Raw genomic sequence first — 15,632 nt, forward strand, 5'->3', positions numbered from 1 at the left:
TAGCTTGTTAAAATAACTATAGAATCTATGAGTAATTGTTTGTATGGAAGTGGAACACATAACCCAGTGATATGAAAGTCCCACGGGAGCTTGTGTATACAGAAAGACCATGGTGTGTAGGAGTGCTGAGAACATGGAAGCAGTGGTAATTGGTTGGATAGAAGGGATACATTTTCCCAAAGGGGCAGCATTCAGCTGTAATTAGTCATTCTGTTGGAAACCTTGTTATGCAGAGTGGTGTTAGTTATATTTTGCTGAATTGAATTGTTTGGGGTCCATATCACTGCCTGTCCATAATAATGTTTCAAAATTATACATTATGTAAATTCTGAATCAGAGTCTGAAAACACTGTTTTCAGTCAACACATTCATGTTGTGCTAGTTGTCAGATTCAAGGAGCCGTAAGGAATATTCTCTTTTTATTTTTTATTTTGTTTAATATATCTGTGATGAAGACAGCCTGAGAGACCTGGGGTTACTCAGCCTGGAGAAGAGAATACTCTAGGGAGACCTGAGAGCAGCCTTCCAGTACCTGATGGGGGCCTGCAAAAGAGCTGGAGCAGCACTTTTTACGAGGGCATGTAGTGTGACAAGGGGCAATTGCTTCAAACTGAGAATATGTTTAGATTAGGTATTACAAGAAATTCTTTACTGTGGGGTGGTGAGACACTGAAACATGTTGCTCAGAGAAGTTGTGGATGCCCCATTTGTGGAAATGTTCAGGGCCAGGTTGCATGAGGCTTTGAGCAGCCTGGTCCAATGGAAGGTGTCCCTGCCCATGGCAGAGGGGTTGGAACTATATGATCTTTAAGGTCCCTTCCAACCCAAACCATTTCATTATTCTATATATTTCTGTCTGCAGAAATTTGGCTCTCTAGTGCACATTTTTAGTCTGTGGTTCTGAAGTGTGGAATGAGTTCCACAGCAGTAGGGATGCTGTAGAGCTGCTTTGTCTCTCAAGCAGCTCTATTTTTAATATGGTGATGTGTTTTTTTCCAATACCACACTATGCACACCCCCCAGTTGTTCCTGAAGGGGTTACAGAGTGTGGACCTGGTGGTGCTGGTGAACAAGATGAACATGAGTCAGCAGTGTGCTCTTGCAGGGAAGAAGGCCAAGCCCATGCTGGGCTGCATTGGCAGGCATGGAGCCAGCAGCTCCAGGGAAGTGATTCTTCCCCTCTGCTGCTTCTGAGACCACATCTCACATACCGTGTCTGAATTTGGCCTCTCTGGTTTGAGAGACAATGACATACTGAAGGGAGTGTGGCAGGGGGACACCAGGATGCTCAGGGGGCTGGAGCTTGTGACCTGTGTTTGGTCAGTCTGGAGAGGAGCCAGCTCAGGAGAGGGGGAGATCTCATTGCGGTCTTACCTGTCTCATGGGAGGCTGTGTGTGAAGATGGAGCCAGGTTCTTCTCTGAGTGCATGGGGAGAGGATGAGAGGGAATGGCCATCAGCAGCTGCAGCAGCACAAATTACTGTGGATATTGGGGGAGATGTTTTTCACAGTAGGGGTGGTCAAACACCAGAAGTTACCCAGAGAGGGTGTGGAATATCTATCTGTGGAGGGACTTGAAACTGAGGTAGATGGGCTCATCAGCAGCCTTCTCTTGCTGTCTCTGCAGTGACTGGGAGGCTGGAGCAGATCTCTCTGGAGCTCTCTGCCTGCCCGAGTCCCTTTATGATCCCATTCTGTAACTCTAATAAACATAAACAACTCGTGACTTAAAAAACAAAGTAATGAAATCTCATGCTTTAAAAATGAAAGGAATATCATCTGGCAACAACTTTTGTACTGCCATGGAGGTGAAATCAGCCTTGTCATCAAAGGTTTCAAATGGAAAAGAAAAATACATGTACGCAGGCTCAGTATGACTTCATCAATTTCAAATGTTTTCTAGCTTAATTCTTGCAGAAGCTATACAGCTGCTGCAGTAGTGTATTAATTCATATTCATATAATTTCCTATTGCATTCTCTAAATCAACTTCTAATTAAATCTAAATAAACTTCTGCAGTTAGTACCCAGGGATGACCAAAAATTCATAGAGACACAGCAGAGCAAAGGGACAGTTTTGTTGTGTCATAAAATCAATTATGTACATTGCAATTAAAGATTATGTGTTGAAGTTAATAGCTGATAAATTGCTCACTCTGCTTTTAAGGAATTGTATCTTTTTTCATGCAGAAAATATTAGCATTATTGGTAAGTTTAATCTGCAGGAAATGTTTAACTATGAGCACAGTTCTTAAACTGTGTCAGATGTCTGCTTAGTCTGACGTGCTTTTACAGGGAGTGGTGCAGAACTGTCTTGTCGCATGGCCTGCAGCAACACTTTGAGGGTTGAAGGAACTAAATATTCACATTGCAACCCAGATTATTACCTTCTTAACAGCACTTATATGTAGTTGAAGGCAATTTAGGCAATAAACTTTTTTCTTCCTTGTTTATTGTGAGAGTTGAACTTGGTAATGTCACCGTTTGCCAGCTGGAAGCAATACACTTTAGGAATTGACCTCAAGATATTCCATGAAAAGAGGCCAAATCTTATTAAACGGTACATCTATGCTTCTCTTAGTTTAAGGTGCAAGGCTTTACTGAGGCTTGTAGATAAAGGCTGTTGTAACTAATTCTGCTTCTACAATCACAGTTACATCAAAGCAGTAAACACCATCTAAAGAACATTATTCAGAAAACAAAGCTTTGGGGATTTCCCCCTTTAGATAGGCAGAAGATATTAAAAGTTAAAATCTGTCTAAAAATGCCAACTTCACAGACCTTCAAAGACCAACATGGTTGAAAATAAAGGGTTTTGGGGAAGGTTTACTTGGTGCTGGTAGACTCACCAATTGTGTTGGTACTGCAACAACAGTAAAATCAGTCTGTGGTTACTGGCATACAGCAAGAATAATATGTTACATAAATCACAGATGGTTGAGCTAGAATGTTCCTACAGGGCAATTTACTTCATGAAGGATTAGTGAATTCTAGTTTTAGTTGCTCCAAAATTAATTTAGCAGTTAAGCAATTGCACTTAGAAGTTCAGCTCTGTTCTAGATAGTACTTGGTAGGATTAATTCTTAAGATATATCATTTACTGGTAGTATGTTGAGCATCAGAATAATTAGAGAGTTCTTCTTTGTCTGTTACAGTATTAACTCATGAGAACAAGGGAAGAGATCAGGTTACTTTGGTGTCCAAACCCAAAATTAAATGTTGTGGCTGGTAGTCTTAACACTTGAAATCTGTATAATATTAATAATGATTTGGAGGGAGTTTGTATTAAGCCAAATACAAGGGTATTTATTTGGGCCTATGTCAACAACATTGGAGATGTCGAACTCCAAGATTTATTATCATCATCACTATTAATTTTAGTCTAGCTTTCACCAATGGCTGAGGGAGAAGAGGGAGAGAGGTTGGCCTCAGAGCCTAGCAAAAAGCTCTGTAGTGGGTTGGTGCAGCGCTCTGCAGAGGTAGTGCTGGCAGGGGACTTCCAGCTGGTGCCCATCACAGGTGCTGTCTGGAGCTGGGTCCTAGAAACCTGCCCACCAAATGCCCTGCATTCCCAGCACAGAGCCTGCTGCTTCTCCTTTACCCCTAATGGCAGCAGAGCTGTAGTAGCAGTGGGAACCTTGGGCAAGCATACTAAAGCTTAATATTTTACGTTACAAAAATACACAGCCGTGTTTTAGAGAGTGATGCACCAGTGCAAGCAGCCAGCATGGTTGCCTGTTGCTTCATCTGTTGTCACATGCTTGTTTACAACTTCAGGGCTTAAAATAAATGTTGTCTTATACCCCTGATCAGTGGCATCACCTTCCTGCCAGGATAAGTTGTTTGGGGACGGAGTGGGGCTGGCTGCCTGGCTGATACCTCAGCAGCTCCATCGTGCAGGCTGTGCTCTGGCACCTTTGCCCACGGGTCCTGGGATGGTTGCACAAGCAGTTGCTATGCTGTTTCTTGTCCCTTACTTGGTGTCACTCCAGGAACTTTCAAAGTGAAGGTGGCCTTAGAAGGCCACTTAAAACGGGCCTCGTTCTCTGTTGGAACAGGGAGTTGGACCCATCGATCCTTGGTGGGTGATATTCTGTGATTCTAACATATATATGTATTAAGGTTGGAATAAATGTTGCAATGCATAAATCGGTGTGTATCTACACTTGTTTTTAATGCAGAAGAGAGAAAGGTTGATGCATGACAAAATCCTTGTGCTCTGTATCGTGCTGCATCGTTTGTGAGTGGGAAAGCTGTATTGCAGTCCCTCCTTAGCTAGTGCAAGAGGTTTCCCATGGGACTGCTCTCCTCCTTAGCTTTGCCTGCCTTGGACAGCCAGGGTTTATTAAGTGTACTGCAATCTCTTGCTAGGAAACAACAGCTATGTGTTAGGAGAAAGGTATTGCATTTCCCCTTGTTGAATCCTTCTGTTTTCCCTTCTTCCCAGACTTGTCCTCTCCTGAAACCCGTGGATGCTCAGTGCCTGTCTCCTGCTGAGTCACTGCCTCACTCGCCTGGCTGTGCAGGGCTGTGAGACACTCGGAGGCTGCTCAGGCCCCCCGTCAGGAGGGCTGGATAGTATTACAAAATCTCATTTGCCATTAGGTTATGCTTGGAGTAAATCAACGTGTTACTTTAGCCTTTCACCTCGGAATGTATACATGTCAGAGAGGAGGAGGGGGGCAGCGAAAGCCCGGATAGGTCAAAACTAAATTCATTTGGTGACTTCATCTGTCTCGAGTTGGATCTCATCCCTGCTGAAACTCCCAAGCCTGCCCGCAGCGTTTTCTGGACTTAAAAGGCGGAAATGGCAGGAGCCAGGAGCAGCCGGGCTGCCAGATCTGCCGCTGGGCTGCAGCGTGGCTGCTGTCCTGCTGGGCTCTGCTGCTGACACAGTGCCTCGCTGCCCTGCAATCCAAGTGCCCAGCACTGCTGGCTTTTCTTAATCAGGGTTGCTGATCGCTCTTATCCCTTCCTAATCACAGGCAGCTATTCCTTGGTGTAGACGCAGGTGGGTGGCTGTGTCCACAATGTTTTGCCTGGCAGCTCACAGGCTGCAGTCATGTGGGGCCAGTGGATTTGGGGACAAGCTCTCTTCCACTGCTGTCTTCATTTTCCAGTAAATCTGCATTTGCTAAAGAACTTGGAAGTATCCTCTCTGAAAGTGAAACTACTCATCCATCAACTCGTGGGAGCAAAATAATAGGAGGTTCCCCTGTTATTTGCAGAACTTGAGGTAGTAACTGAGGTTTGCTTCTGTGGGCTGCCTCTCAAGGCATCCTTTCTTCAGTGCTCAGCAGTGATGTTAATTTGCTTTATGGCATGTTTTTAAGCTCTTGGAAATCCTCAGCAATATCTGCATGTTTGCTTGGTAATCTGTTACTATCCATATGGGAAAAAAAGAAGGAAAAGGAGAATTGAAGTTCCGGTTTGTGTCTAGGCGAATTGAGATTTTGTTTAACAGAAGATAAAATGTTGATTTACTCATCAGCTTTCTAGAGGTGTTCTAGTTACAAACCGGTCCTATTTTCTAAAACATAGGTGTTTCTAATTGACTTGAGTTTATTGTATAAGTCTGAGAATTATTTTCCTTTGAATCAACCTTTTTTCTCCCCTTCACAATCCCCATGTCTATTGTGAAAGGTAGACTAGTTGCCAGTGTCTATTGTGAAAATTTGACAGGTTGAATGTCTTCCTTCAGGGCATCAGAGCAGCAATTCAAGCTTAAGATCTTAGAGTTGAAAGCCTTGGTAGGGGGAGGGTAATATCTGTAAGTCAAAGCAGTGAAGTTTTTCAGCATTGCAGCCTTGCTACGGTTAGGTTCTTCTCATTCAGCCTACTTCAAAGGTTTTTTGTTGTTCATCATTAATAAAATGCCTTCTTAATTTGTAGTAGCATTTTTTTAATACTGAAATTTGTGTGTCCTTACCCCATGCTAACTAGTGCCTGTCTGTTCAGCAGAGAGCATTACTGTTGCTTTGTTCAAGTGCTCTAAGGTGTGGTTTGAGGGTGCTGTGCACTGCTGTGGTTCATTTCTAACCAGAGTGAATGTACCTTTGTGGAAATGGTGGTGGCCAGAGGCTCTGAATTGCTTCCATTTTGTGTAAGCTATTGATGTCTGCCTTTCTTGAATCTCTACTCTTCATCAAGAATTCTTTTTTTTTTTTTAATTGAGATTTGTTTCCCCATAGAAATTGATAAGGAACGTTTCAGAGCATGCAAATACTTTCAGCCACAATCAAGATGTGATGTAGTTAGGTGTTACCATTGCATTGTACTTCTGAAGGCAAAGGTGAACCCTGAAAAAATAAAAAGGGATTGTGCTCCTGTAGAGGCGTGACAGTGCTGTACGGTTTCAGTGGCAGGAGGAGTGAGAATATAGTTGGAGAAATAAAGTCTTACTTATAGTATGCAAACATGAGAGGCAGAATCAAGTGAATGCAAATACGACTGGCAGATGCAAGTTAGTCAGTGAATGTGGCTTGTCCTCCTCAGGTAGACCTTTAGGTGCCCTGATATCTTCCAAGCACTAAATAATTGTCTTGGAATTTGAAACTGTTATTTTCATTTTTGTGAACTACCCCAATTTCATAACTGGTCTGCAAATAAGTTTCTAACTATTTCTAAAAGCTGTGCAGTGGACAGGGTAATGCATTGCTAGTTATTAGGCCACATCAGAGGTTTTGGCTCAAGTTGTGTAGATTATTTGAATACTTTTGGTTGTGTTTTTCGCATTTGAGGGAAATGAATATCTGAAAAGAATCAGTATTTTTCTGCCTCTCAGATAATTTTTTTTGGGGGGGGGGGGCAGTGGAGGTAGGATGTTAAGTTTTGTAAAGCCATAGGTAGCACAATCCAGAATTACCAGGAGTCTTCATAAAAGGTACTCAAATTGGGTTCTAAGCCAGTCCTTTAGACCCCTCATAGACATTTATGTAGATCAGAACATCCCCACATTGGCAGGGAGCTTCTAATTTAAAAGAAAAAATTCCCTAATCCAATCAGAGCACATCTCTATTCCTCTAATTTCACTTGCATTTAAACAGGGAAGTGCAATGAGAACAATAGAAAATACACTGTTGGCTGTGTTAAATGATAATCCTCCAATATTCAAGCCACAAAATGTACGTGGATTGGCTCAGTTTTGTCTAGACTCTGTAGAGTACTTCACAAATCATTTTAGGCTAAGTCAGATCCATGTGGTAAATGTAAAATGGCATTCAGAAGCAAGTGAGATATACAGATAATAAAAATATTTTTAACATTTCAGGGCTATTTAGTAACATGGGAACAGTGCATAAGAGATTTGACATTCAGCATTCCAAAACATGAATTTCTCACAGTATTATAATCACAGGATTCTTTCATTCTTTTTTTTTTTTTTCCCCCATGGCAATGCCTCCTTGTGATTAAGCTTGTATCTGATTCAGTTTCTGGCTAGATAGAGCCTTTATGTTGTTTGCTACAAATATCACTGCAGTTGCAGCACTCTGATGCCAAGGTATTTGCTGCAGAAGTACAGCATAAATCGAAAGGGAGAGTAAGAGCAGTGTTGTCAGCTCTGCATAGGAGCTTTTTGTGTTGATTTTCCATCCTCAGGACTCCTTTCAATAAAGACAACCTTGAGCATAACTGGCTTCTAACGACTGTGGCTAAGGCTGTGTGCAGTGAGTGTTAAAAAAACAGGCAAGGTCCAGCTGCAAATCAGTTGTCATTTGGTGATGATATTAAAGGATGAATTTTCCTTGTACAGGGATTTAGCCGCTGAGTCTGGCAGGTTTCTTCCTTCAGGGATTTTTCTGTTTTTAATCTAGAAAGCTTTTTCACCAGTGTCTGCAGCAGTCTTACTTAGTTTCATCTCAGCCTTTCTGCTGTGTTTTCTGCTTCAGTAATTTTTGGTGTGAGATCTTTTGTTTTACTGGCAGTATCTTATCAGGTGCCAGCTTCCAGAAGGCTCCTCTGTACTGTCACACAGACTTTCCACTGCATTTAAAAACTTTATATCCATTTGTCTCTTTGTACTACTATTTAGTACAAATATGTCTATCTGTACTAAATGAGAGGCAACAGGCAGAAACTGGAACACAGGAGGTTCCACCTGAGCATGAGAAAGAAATTCTTTACTGGGAGGGTGACAGAGCACTGGAACAGGCTCCCCAGAGAAGTTGCAGAGTCTCCTTCTCTGGAGGTAATCAAAAGCCATCTGGACACAGTCCTGAGCAACATGCTTTAGGTGGCTCTACTTGAGCAGGGAGGTTGGGCTAGGTGACCTGCAGTGGTCCCTTGCAGCCTTGCTTGTTCCATGAAAACATGAAGGCCTTACAGGTTCAGAGGCTCAGATGGCATGTGTGATGAGTTTTTACACTACAAATAAATTCATTGCTGTAACCCTTCCAGTCTTGTCAATATTACTGGCTTGTTGTGATACAGCTTCTGCTGTCAACAACTGCTAGTTTATCCCTGGGAAAATAAAGTAGTTGTGCTTCTTGCAAACTGTCCTTAAAAACAGCTAGATAGCACCTTGTAACAGCTGCAGTTATCTGTAGCAAGAACAGTGGAAAATGCCCAATAGCTCAATGTTCAATGCTGCATGTAATGCCTTAAAAAATTATTAGACTTTTGGGTGTAATGTTTACCATCAGATATGCTAAGCCAGTATATTTCTAACTGGGGAAACGGCTTAAGCATGTACATGATTTTCAGCACGTGTCTAATCCTCTGAACTCATGTCTGTGGTGTGTAGTTGTACATGTATAAAATGTGTTTCTGAAATGGCCTGGACTAATATGTGTAAACTCTCCTAGGGCTTGAAGTAAAACAAGGGAGAGTCCTTCGTGGTTAGGCAGTACTTTAACAGCCAGAGGTTTTTAATCTCCCCATGTGCCCGCTGAAGTGGGAGGTATGATGTGCTATCTTCAGTGTGCTTTCAGTTGCTATAGAATCACCAAGCGCCTCTGTGGAATCCTGAAGATACCAAGTAGATATTGTTTTTCAGGCTTGCATAAGCCTCATTGAAATCTTATGATTCAGAGCCTTCAGAGTGAAAGCCTAACAAGTTGAAAATCTAAATAGTGTTATTGGAAAGAAATAGTATATTAGGACATAAAATCAGGTTGTTGGCTACTTGGCTGTTCAGAGTATGCCCTGTGTGTCTCCACCTGTCAAGCTGTTCTCTTGCATCATCTTACACGTTTATTAATGTGTTTTGAAGATGGATCACATTTTTCAATGTACTTCAGCACTTGGGGATCCAAGTCCTGCAGAAAGCCCCAGCCCAGCTGTAGATGTTGAGCACAGAGGTTCTTGACTGTTGCTGAGCATGGTAGCTGTGCTACCTGCACCTGCTTGTTCTTTTTTTTTCCTTCTTTTTTGTTTTGTTCAAGGTCTCTCTGTGTGGCAAACAGGATATGTGTGTATCTGAGCACCAAATTAGAACATGCTTACTGTAAAGGAAACCTTTCCCAGCTGAGTTTATTTAGGATGTAACCAGTAGGAGAGTAGGGGAACAAGAGATGCAAAGATGGGGTGAACTCTCTCAAAAGAAGCGGCTGTGGAATATTCACATATGTGTCAACAAAACACTTAAGAACTAATGGCAGTTGCACGTTATTCAGTTTTTTTAACAGAAATTCTGATTCATTTTGCCTTTGCAGTTGTACTCATGCACTCTTGTGCATACTTGTGTACAAATCTGAACCTATTGTCTCTAACAAATAGCTTGAACCTGTCTCTAATAAATAGTCTCAACTTTTGTTTGATCCATAGACCATAATAATTCATTTGCAGACGCAGCATTAGTTGTATTACAGGTATCCTTCAGGGCAACATTGTAAAACTTAAGGTTATTCATTTACTCAGAGTTTCCTGCAGTGGAGTTCCCCACCCCATGCACAGCAGCAGAGGAAGTTGTTTGCTCCCCTGTGAGTTGCAGAAGGATGGGTATTTGTCTTTGCAGCTCTTTGTGGAAAAAGATGATGAGGGGAAGTTCTGCTTCCTTTCTGTATGTGTGGATTTTCTTGATCTTTTTAACAAAGTGAACTTTCCCTTTTCACTAGTGGTAGCTGATGGTTGTTTTGAGCTCTGCCTGGCCTCAGAGGCCAGTTAAAATTTTCTTGAAGTAGTGGCCATCAGAGTAGCTTTATTTCAAATGTTATCATCTAAATATCTTTAGTTGCTTTAGAATTCAGTGGAGTCTTCTGTATTGAACTGTTGGTTTATTATGAAGCTCACTATTCTTAATTCTTACTGAATACTAAATTAATTGTTAAGCTGTTATTTCAATTGATCTAACAGACATATTAACATGTTAGTTTAATAGTGTCAGTGGTAGTATCTTTCTGTTAGTTTCTTACCTATATAAAAAGGCTAAGAACCATAAAGTAAAAACCATGCGTTTCAAACTTCAGATGCTATTAGTATCAAAGATGTTGTTTGCATGCTCAGTGCCTTCCGTCCTGATGCTGAAGCTAAGCTTTTATGGTTAGCCATTATGGTGTAGTTTTAAGAGTAAAAGGGCACTCCCTGATTCTAAAACTTTGTTCCTAGCGCTTGGTTCAATCCAAGCACTTAGTGCATGCCAAGAAAGCGACCTTTGCTAGCTCTTCAGTGAATACAGGGCTGTGTTCACACAACTGGCTGTGCTGAGAGCCCGCAGGAAGAACAGAGCAGACTGAGCACAGGCTGATTTCTGCCGTGCTCCAGAGCTGCCTGTGCAGAAGCGTAGAGAGGCAGCCTGGTTCTGAATGAATTTCTGGCAGTGGTTGCCTGACTATTGGAGCATGAACCTTTTGACCCTATTTTCTCTCACTTTCTTTTTTTTTTTTTCTTCATTCCTGATAAAGCAAATTTGAGAATTTTATGTCTTGCATCTTAATGTCGGTAGATGGGAACAACTTGAACAACCTTCTGTTGTGAGATTTGTTTCCTAGAAAGTAACCTGTGTTATGAACTTTGTAATCTTGTATTTAAATGTATTCTTTGTATTAAGTACTTATACACTTACATGTTACTAAGTCAGGTTTTGTGCTGGTGGGTTTTTCCACGCATTTTGCCTAGATTTCCCCACCTGGTTAACACACCTAACTATGGGTGGAGTTAATCTGCAGTCGTTGTGTTCCCTTCAGAATTGTCTATCAGGCTTCAAAGGGTTACATCTCTGCAACTTCTCAATGGAAATAGTCCACACAGACTTCAGATCCTGTTTTCTTGCAGAGAGAGAAAGTTGAGGTCCAAGGCTGAGGTGGCAGGAATGGCACCAAAGCTAGACAGATAAATGCTGGCTACAGATGAAGGTGTGCAGTCCCCAGCAAACCAAGAATAATATTCTTTCCAAGAATAATCATTCTGCTTTGACTCTTTGGTCATTTCCGAGACACCTCATCCTTAGATTTCTTCTTGTGGACTTTCTGAAGTCTGTTACTCATTGGGAGCATTATTTACTCTCTTCATGAACTTGATTCTGCTCTTTGAAACTACTGATAATATAAACTTGAGTGTGCTCATCTTTTCTCTTGGCAATGTCTTGCAGCAGAAAGATGTGACTAGGGTAGGATAACAGGGAGCAAAGTTCAGTGGTGTGTGTTTCTACTCTGTGTACCTGGGGACGTGATAAAAGCTACTATGAGTTATTCACTTCGAGGAAAGGACCTTTGCTAACTAGAAGAATCTATCTAAGACGATGTAGCTGTGAAAACTTTAGGCACAGAGTGCCATTTACCAAGGTCTCAGTGAAATGTTATCTGAAAGCTGTTTGAAACTGTCTGTTCAAGGAGGACTCCTGGCATGACCAGTCAGTGAATGTCTGACTTGATATAAGAGACTCACATTGATTTGTTTAACCTAGGCTGCCTGGGCATTGGGACAGACAGAGTGATGTACCTCACACATTAGGAAATCATCTGTGGGGAAGAAAAAGCCATTAGTGTTGGAGGATAATGTTGGCAGAAGAACAAATGGGTTTAAGCTGAGAGGAAATGCTCCTAATGTTTTAGAATTGGGCTCCATGGCAGCTTTCCAATCAGACAGTTGGGGGTGCAAATCTCAGTTACTTTCAGGGTAGAGGTTGGTAAATTGATAACAAAGATTATCTGATATTCACTCTGTGATTGTTAGGAACTGAGTTTATGATCCAAATAGGCCCCATCCCAGTAAGAAATTAGTATTTCAGTAAGTAGAACATCATCATTTAGAAGTTACCTAAAATGAAATGTTGGTTTAGGGAGCTTGATCACCCTGCAGTGGGAAAAAACTGAGAGATGTCAGATTACTGTATTGGTGCAGCACAATGTGACAAAATCTCGGGTTTCTGACCCTGTCTGTGCATCTTTAGGCTATGTCTGATTCTAGGGTTTTTTTCCTATCTTATTGGCATGAAGCAGAGTATTACAGGTTTGTATGTTCTTTAAATTCACAGTGACATCCAGAGAAATATAAATATGTTTGTAGATCCCAAGAGGACATCGAGGAGGTTACATATCATCAAAGAATAAAAATTAGGCCTCCTTTCTCAATCAATAAGAGAGGGTTGTGAGTGTTGCACTTTTTCTTTCCCTTTTTTGAACAGGAACCATATATTCATTGTATTCAGAAAACAATTACCAAAATGTCAAAATATTTTTTTCTTTTTTTTTTCCTAGTTGGGGAATGGCGGTCAACGTGTACTCTACCTCTATAACCCAGGAGACTATGAGCAGACATGACATCATTGCATGGGTTAATGATATATTAGCTTTAAACTACACAAAAGTTGAACAACTCTGTTCAGGTAAGAAAGCGCAGTATGCTCTACAAATGTTTATTTTAAAACCACTTTAAAAGTCTGATTTGTTGAAAATAGATAACTTTTAACTTTGACATAAACCAGTTACTCTGAAAAAAAGAGACTAATGTATGTGCAAAGGAAGCATTTTTGGCGTTTGTGTTAATCACAGGAAGATAAGGTGCCTTGGGAAAGCATAACAAAGGCAGAGGTGAATGGGACAAATGTAGCAGGAGATACACAGAAGTAATAAAAAGGTTGACTAAGCAGGCAAAGAATACAGTGATAAGTTTTAGTGTTTGAAATCCACTGGGGGGATATCTTTTCAAATGGAGAGTGGACATAACTAAGAAAGAGACAAATAGAGACTGACTCCCCAGATGAACAAAATTCTCCAGCTCCTTTTCCTTCCTGGTCAGGTTTCTCAAATCCCTGCTGATCTTTGCAGGAAAAAGACACAAGTGTGCCTGAAGAAAAAACATGGACTTGAGGAAATGAGCCTTTAGCTTCTGTGAGGGCTTTAGAACTTTGTCAAAATCTGCCTGTTTCTCTTTAAATCTAACTGAATTCTTGTTAAGTATATTTGGTAATGAGCCCTGAAAAAAGGGTAATAGTTTGAATACTTTACACATTTTGGTTAATCAGAGTGGCAGCTAGAAGACAGGTGTTAAACAACAGGGTCTGTAGCTAGATGATGGCTAGAAATTACACAGAAAAAGGCTGATGTTTCACTGTGAGCATGCATGCCCCTGGGGAATGATTTTTTTCTGATTCCCTACTGTGATTTTTAAATTTGAAGATGTTTGTGGTGGAGGAGATCTAACTTAGATTGCTACTTCCAGACGACTAACATGCTGGGAATATCTTATGAAGATATTATCTTATGAAGACAGTACTCAAAGTACATGGAAGAGGAACCACATTACCAGATTTCAGCTATTTCTTGGTCCAGATGAAATGCATTAATGGGGTCTTTTATTCATATATTTGATTTTATCTACCATTCTGGGTAAATTTTCTGTCTCAGACATGTTCCCCAAAAGGTACAGATAATCATTTGAGATTGGTTGTCTCTTAGCCTATTCATCAAAATTAAAAAAAAACAGTTTTCAGCTGCAGAAGTAGGGTTCCATACTTACAGCCTTGCACAGCGACCATAAAATTGAGGTTGAAAAAGCGCAGGATAAAGTCAATGTAAGCAACTGATATAAACTGAACAACTAAAGACGTAGACCATGGGAAATAATCTTTTTAAATGTTATTAAACTTGAAATTGAAATGTTATCTCTAGCTCTTGTTACATTTACATGTCAGGAAGTTAGCCTAAGTATTTTATTTTGGTATATATAAAGACAGTATTCACACAGGGAGTAGCTATATATAGATAGATAGATACAGATATATATATATATATGTGTACACCAAGGGAGATAGAAACATAGAAAAAAATGGACATTTTCATCCCAAAATATCTGAAGTTTGCTATTGTTTGAAACAGGAAGCGTAGTAGACAAGTTATTGACTTGTTCCTGTGTAGCTATTTAAATGTTCATAAATAGTTGAAAGGAAGCTTTTGAAGTGAGTTCTCAATCAAGTTAAATGTGTGTGGGCTTACCAAAAAAAAACCATCCAAAGAAAAAAACAACTAAGACATAAAAAACCCCACCAAAACTCTTTCTGAAAATAGAGGAGAAGTGATAAAAGGAAATATTGACTAAGCAGAATAAAATGAGTTAAAATTATGTAAGAAGATCATCTAGAGAGACTTTAGCTGGGTGGGGCAAGCAGGGGAAAAGCATGGGAACTGTCACAAATCCACTGTCCCGTTTCATTACACAGCTTCTTATACAACTTCTTCTGTGACCTCCTGTGAGGATTTTGGGACACGCCACAAGGGAAGAACTGAAAAAGGGTTGCCTCATTACAGCTCTTACTCCATTCTGTATAAAATTAAATCTTTTCTTCCTTTAGAATTTCATAGATTGCATTGATTGTTATTGTTAGCTGATGCTTCTACATTTTTGTCTTAATGGGTAAAGCTGTTAATTTGAATTTCCCCATGTGGTTTGATAGCTGAATTTGATACTTAGACATTGCTATTTTTACATTCATGTGCATTACAATCCAGAAGGGGCTTTAGTATTTGCATATCTAAAGAAACATTCTAGCATGGTACTTCCTGTGTTCTGGAGGACTTTACTCTGTGAACTGATGAATCTAAACACTAATAGATTATTGCAGACACCAGAGCACAGTAATCTTAGTCTTAGTAGGTCCTTCCTATTAGAGACTGCATAGTCCATTTCTCATGTGCAAGGCATGCATGTGTAGGGATTGAAGACAGATGGACAAGCAGCTTTGGGAATCTTTCTGCATTTAATATAATTTGCTGTGTGAACTCAAAGCAATTTATATAATGTACATCTATTGTATTTAGCCTATTTCTAGTGTAGCTTTCAGGAGAGAAACTAAGGGAACAGTAGCACAAATGATCAGCCAACTAGCAGGCAGAGCACCAGCAAGCAGGGTATGGACTGCAGTTTGAGAATGGCCAGCCTAACTCACTCATTCTGGCATTCTTTGGCTGACGTTCCTTGAACCATTGGCAGCTTTCATGCAGATTAATGTTCGTTTCCATAAAATGTGAGCATTTCTCCAGGACTTCAAAGGGAAGGAGTATGTGGGAAACTCTTTACAGCTATGAAGCATTTCACAGCATTAGCAGGGATCTGCAGAGCTGCTGGAACTGAATTTTTATAATCTACTGTAAAATTGTATGGACATTTTCTTCTTCTTTAGAAAAAAGCGTTAAGATTAGTCATGCTGTTTTATGACTATTCAGTTCTTGTTCATTTTTGTTAATAAGGAGCAATCAA

The 15,632-nt window shown here is 40.5% G+C and overlaps 1 protein-coding gene across 3 annotated transcripts in view; it reads left to right on the forward strand.

Moving 5' to 3' along the window:
• Positions 1-15,632, forward strand: part of MAPRE2 (microtubule associated protein RP/EB family member 2) — a 97,674-nt gene that overhangs the window by 48,465 nt on the left and 33,577 nt on the right. For all 3 annotated transcript variants that reach the window (XM_085052801.1, XM_085052799.1, XM_085052800.1), the window contains one exon: positions 12,635-12,762. In XM_085052801.1, coding sequence (XP_084908927.1) covers positions 12,642-12,762 — 121 coding nt within the window. In that variant the 5' untranslated portion in view covers positions 12,635-12,641. The remainder of the gene's footprint in view (positions 1-12,634; positions 12,763-15,632) is intronic.

This window comes from Lichenostomus cassidix, chromosome 2 (genome assembly GCF_008360975.1).
Source record: "Lichenostomus cassidix isolate B80296 chromosome 2, HeHo_3.0, whole genome shotgun sequence".
Lineage (NCBI taxonomy): Eukaryota > Metazoa > Chordata > Aves > Passeriformes > Meliphagidae > Lichenostomus > Lichenostomus cassidix.